The sequence below is a fragment of the Talpa occidentalis genome, unplaced genomic scaffold, assembly GCF_014898055.3.
Source record: "Talpa occidentalis isolate TD23 unplaced genomic scaffold, MPIMG_talOcc4v2.1 talOcc4.16, whole genome shotgun sequence".
In the NCBI taxonomy this organism is placed as follows: Eukaryota; Metazoa; Chordata; class Mammalia; order Eulipotyphla; family Talpidae; genus Talpa; species Talpa occidentalis.
Genome location: NW_023601653.1, coordinates 77,284,709 through 77,290,708, shown reverse-complemented (window position 1 = coordinate 77,290,708; position 6,000 = coordinate 77,284,709). Strand labels below are relative to the sequence as shown.

Here is a 6,000-nt window from a genome sequence, read left to right as displayed (position 1 = left end):
TTACATTCAGTTTTCAAATCATTTACTAACATGACAACAGTTTTGGCTTCAATCACTCTCGCATACATACTCACACCACAACAAGCACCCAGCCACTGATCTGCTTTGCAACACAAGGCCATGTAGGCAGAGATGGCATTCTCCAAGCCAAACTTTAAATAGATTAAAAAAAGTAATTTCTAATTTTACAGAAATGCTTCTTCAAAAAATATTTTCTCTCACTCCCTTCTCCTTTACTGAAGGATGTATAATATGTTTTTTCCCCAAGCTAAATCTGAACCCTCAAAATTGATTCCAGGCAGAAGATTTCTGCAAATTAAAATCAAAAACAAAAATAGAAAAATTATATTTTTTATATGTATACATATATATATATATTTATATTTATACTGATTGGAATCCTCCAGCATTTTAAAATCACTTTAGAGATGAATTTTGGGATTCTACTGCTCACAACTCCAAAATCCATAATGATTTAAGGATGTACTTTTTCTCCTGTTTCCTTCCTGGCTACCCACTCCCCTCCAAAATAGTTCAATATAGCCACGGCTCAAGTTTAATGGGAAGAGAGAGTTTTTGAATAGTTTTTTTCTTTTCTTTTCTTTTCTTTTTACTTTGGTGATCTGGGTGGCACATACTGCTCTTTGCCATTACGTCGAGTCACTCCCTGAGGTATAGCCCTATGGCCAAACTGGCGTCTCTGTTCCCTGATTTTTCCAGCTGCTCCCCTGGGAATGGTATTGCCTCGAAAGCCAGAATAATCCTTACTAGCCCTTGCTTCTGGCTTCTCATGTGTTTTTTCAATGGACTTCTCTGGAGCTCCATTTTCTTCATTTTTGGTGGGAGATACAACGTTGGAGCGAAGTTCTCGTAGTGGCTGCACAAGAACTGGAGTTGGCTCTTTAGGGGGCTTCTGACACACTTCTGCATAACTTAACTTTCGGGGTTCCTTTGAAGTGAACATAAAAGACACAAGGTTTTTTCTGGTGCACATTCTTTAAATAATAAAGTACAAGTGAAATACTATTTACCACCAGAAAACCAGTAAGTTCTCTTTTAGGAAAGAGCAGTAGGCACTCCCATAGAAATTCCTATTAAAATGTATTTGTAAAATCCTTAAAAACAATACACTTGGGCTTCTGATTATTAAAATCTTAGACAGTAAACAAAACTAAGGGATGAGAGTGGGAAGTGGGGAAAAAGCCCTGTGTATTATGGTGGAGGACTATGGGTACTTTGGTGGTGGGAGAGCTAAGGTTGGCCACACCTGCGGGAAGAAATCCTCTTTTGTAAAACATTAACAAGTGAAATAAATAAAATAGTAAGTGAAAAAAGGGTGGGCGTAACATATCAAAAGGAAGAAACTTCCTATTACAGTATAAATCAGGGTGGTGACTATATATGACCATACATATACAGCATGAGGACTACAGCTTATAATGTTCTGCATATTTGATAGTTGCTAAGAGGCAGATCTTAAATGTTCTCACCACAAGAAATTGTTATAGTTTTAACTAAACTTACTGTGTAATCATTGTGTAACTTATAGAAGTATTGTACATCTGAAGTTAATGTAATCAGTTACATCTAAATTTAAGAAATACAGTTGTTGTAAACAATACAAAGCCTTAGCGATTTATGTAACATAATGTCAGCATTGTTTTCAGTGATGGAAAAAACTGGAAACCTAAATGACTAAGAAGGAAGAACATTCAATTAATAATGATAAATCCACATGATGAAATGATTCTATTCTTTCTTCCCTGGCTACAAAGAAGCCGGAGAGGAATATCATAAGAGCAGAGGCATTGGAAACCAATAATATACTAATAGAAGACTAAATGAAAGTATTAACCACGTTGTCTGAAAAAAGATAGTTAAGAGTGTTGTGAGAATGGTGTAAAGCAAGTAAAAACTCTTTAGCACTAATCCTAGCACATAGTAGTCACTCAACAATTGGTAGCTATTATATTATTTCTGCTATCATTATTAAATGTCAAAATATCCTTAACCTATAAAAATTTTGTTTCTTCCCTGCTTTTCTGTATTTCCCTAATTACAAAAATGATTCTGTAACTTAAGAGTGGCCCCCATGGGCTTTATAGACGTTGAGCAATCAAAAGAAATAGAATGGGCAGTAACTTCTTTACTCCCAAAATATGGCTAAAATTTCCTTTTTTTTTTTTTCATATTGACCTTTAAGCTCCTTTAGCTTTTCCTTAACAAAGGCAGTTCTAATTGGGCTATTTCCAAATGACTGCTTAGCAGAGTAATAAGAAAAACAGAATTACTCATTACTTAACCTATTATTTTCCTTCACATAGACTAAATTCAACAAGTTACCTGCAGGGCCACAGTTACAGCTGCACTTATGTTACTATTACATGGAGAAGCAGCATTTGTCCTTGATGGCTTTGCAGTATTTGAGGAAGAGGCTGGTATAGTTGTCTGGCTGAGAACATCCTTCTGAACAATGGAATCCTCTATTAGATCCTTTTGCTGAGTTGTACTGAGGAAAAAACAGCTTGTTATAGTCTTAGTAACAGCAGAGCAAACATTCACAAGAATAATCTTAATTGGAACACCTCCTGCACTACAATGTGTACCTTAATGCAGGAAGCTCAGATGTACATGGAGGACTAGTACTCATCTTGAGTTGCTGGGCAGAGATGCAGTCTGTATGTTCATTCTCTGCAGGCAGCGAGCAATTAACTCTTAACTCTTCGTTGTCCTTAAAGTAAAAATATATTTCAAAATTGTATTTTAACAGAAACTTCTCCAAAGATATATAAATGGTCATTAGGTACATGAAAAGATTTTCACTATCACTGGTTATTAGGGAGATGTAAATCAAAACCACAGTAAGAAGTCACTCGACTATAATAAAAAAGAGACAGTAACATAAGCTAGTGATGATATGAAGATGCTGGAACTTTCATACGTTGAAGGTGGCAACATAAAATGATGCAGCCACTCTGAAAAACTATCTTCCAATTCCTCAGAAAGTTAAACAGTTACCATATGATCCAGCAATTCCACTCCTGTGTATATATCCAAAAGAAAACATATGTCTACGCAAAAACCTATACGCAAATGTTAATAGCAGTATTATTCACAATGACCAGAAATTAGGAACAATCTTAATTTTTTAACTAGTCAATAAACAAAATGTAGTATAATAAACAATGGAATATTGTCATGCAATGAACACAAATGAATCTTGAGGACATTATGCTAAGTGAAATAAGTCAGTCATAAAATAAGATGTTCAATTTATAAGATTCAATATCAAACAAAGAATTCAAAAAAAGAGAAGGGAAAAGGTAAAGAATTTATCAGAAATAGTACAGAAAAACTTCCCAGCATGGAAGGATAAGTCCCGATTGAGGAACTACAATCATCCAGCATAATGAATAAAATAAGAGCTCTACCAAGACACATCATGATGAAATTTTACAGAATGACCAGTGCAAGTGAATTCTAAAAGCCTCCAGAGAGGAAAAAGCAAGCACAGGAGATCAAGAATCAGAACCACAAATTTCTAAAAAGCTTTCTGGAAGCTGGCACATTTCCTAAAAGAAAAAATTGCTAAACATGATCACATTAAAACTAAAATTAAGAACTTGTTTTTACCTGACACTGAATAAATACAAACTATAAAACTGAAAGATTGTTAGTAGTATCCTGACAAGAATTAGTATCTGGAATATATTAAAATTTTTTTAAAGATTTATTTTATTTATTTATGCATACAAGAACTGGAGTGTAGGCCAGAGGTGCAGGGGCTGGGGTGGGGTGAGTGAGAGGATTCACCAGAGACAGAGTAGGGAGCAGAACAGGTGGATTTACTGAAATAAATACACTGCTAAGGGGAGCACCGGGCAAGACAGGAAAGGTCTGCTGCACCATTTGGGTCAGTTCCCTGGCTGGCGATAAAACTCATGCCGCACTGGCTAGCAATAGCTTGATAGTGCTGAGATTTAACCCCTGTGCCACCAGGAGGCCCTGGAATATATTTGAAAAAGGGAAAAAAAAAAAAAAATCCATGCCTTCTGTAAAAGGGATAGCCCAATGGGGGACAGGAGGGGAATGTGCCAATTACATAACTCTTCATAAAACAAACTCGAAAGATCAATAGATGTGAAAAGATACTTAAATTCAACTAAAATTTAGAAGAATATGCCCTATCAATCAGCAACTGCACTATATATATAGGGTTATGGGGGTCAGTGTTTATGCATATTCACACACATATATTCATGTCTTATATATACTCTTGTGTATATACTGTAAGTGTTCTTGCACACATAAACCACTATGAACACTCATAGCAATGTTGCTTGTGATGGCAAACAATAATTATGTCCAATAACAGTAGAATGAGTATACAAAATGCAAAATGAAGTAATCCTGTTATCAACAGTGGTGAACTGAAACAACAGAGTACAAAAAGTAACAGAACACATACTGTACAATTATATTTATGTAGTGTTCAAAACCAAGCACAGTCAACAAACAATACCTTGTGTAGATTAAAGAGTGGCAAACCATGGCCTGCAGGCCAAATCTGCCTGAGTTATGTTATAGTGGCTTAAGGTATAAGAATGATTTGTAAGTTTTTAAAGGGCTTAAAAACAGACTATGTGACAGCATGTGTCCCACAAAACCTAATATATTCACTATCTGGCCCTTTACAAAAAAAAAGTTTCCCAACCAGGAATTTAAAACTATAAAGATCAACAAGAAATTATCACAAAGTCGTGACAATACTTATTTCTGAGGGAGAAAAGGGAAAGAAGAACTGTAAATAGAGAGGGGATTCAAACGGCACTTGCTAATATTTTGGTGATGTTTACAGTCCACAATTGAGGGTAGGAAATACAAGTAGAAGAACAATTTATTCTTCTTTAAAAATGTGTGCACATTATGTTACCAAATTTGAGAAGTCATCAATTGTAAAACACACCATTACTTTAGTTCTACTAAGAAAAAATACTGCCACTTATATGTCAATTAGCTTTTTAAAATCTAAGCCTGATTTTCAAAGGTGGAAAAGGTGGAAAATTCTATTTTAGAACTGATGAAATAACTGCATAATTTTTAAACCTTCAAAATTCTGAGGGGAAATGATTTCTAATAGAGAATTCTATAAACTACAGATCAAGTGCAAGAAAAGAAAAGCATGTTCAGAATGAAAGGTCCTAAGAAATCTCTACTAAAAGTCACTTACTCAAGCAAGTTGGGAAGATGTGGTCCATGGTAATATGGAAAAGTAAAAAGAGAAGCAAGAAAAAAAGGGAATCCAACAAAGAAGAGTAAGACAAATTTCCAGCATGGTGGTGAAGGGAAATTCCTGGAACACAGCTGTACAGCTGGTCACTGAGAGTAAAAGAGAGAAATAACAGTATACTACAAGGCTCAGCTATGAAGAACTATATAATATTAAGACTGGGATGTTTTTTATTTTCTTAGTGGTATTAAAATAATGGGACATCTTATGATTGATGGCATCTTAGATATAATAAAGGATGATATATTGAAAGGATGGGAAATATATGTTGGATTGAGAGAGCCAAATCCTTAAGTTAACAGACAATGTCTAATAGCAGAACCGTGTTTATTAGAAATAGTAATATATGTCAAGAGAAAAAACTAGTAGTGAAAGTGGTTGCAGAGGGCCAATCACTTTTATTTTTCATTATAAAGCTACATCTAACACATACATATGCTATTAAAATGGAAACAAATTGAACTAGAAAATAAGAATATGAAAAAAATTTGTGGGGCATGAAGATTTATGGAATGGAAAAAGTCTACACTTACAAGTATTGTAGGAGGGAGTATCCCAACCTTTTGATCTACCCTCCATTTCCTGAAAGACTGAGATTAAAGTTTGATGAATAAAAGTACATAAACTTTCAAAAAAAAAAAAAACTTCAAGCTAGCTTAGAAAAACTATTTACAACATTGGTTAAATTATAGGATTATAAGTGGAAATGA

The 6,000-nt window shown here is 34.6% G+C and overlaps 1 protein-coding gene across 8 annotated transcripts in view; it reads right to left on the bottom strand.

The window, feature by feature from the left end:
• The window catches only part of LARP4 (La ribonucleoprotein 4), a 119,465-nt gene continuing 113,465 nt past the window's right edge, over nt 1-6,000 (bottom strand). For all 8 annotated transcript variants that reach the window (XM_037514720.2, XM_037514722.2, XM_054696608.1 and 5 more), the window contains 3 exons: nt 2,607-2,731; nt 2,344-2,509; nt 1-949 (listed from right to left, as the gene is read on the bottom strand). In XM_037514720.2, coding sequence (XP_037370617.1) covers nt 611-949; nt 2,344-2,509; nt 2,607-2,731 — 630 coding nt within the window. In that variant the 3' untranslated portion in view covers nt 1-610. The remainder of the gene's footprint in view (nt 950-2,343; nt 2,510-2,606; nt 2,732-6,000) is intronic.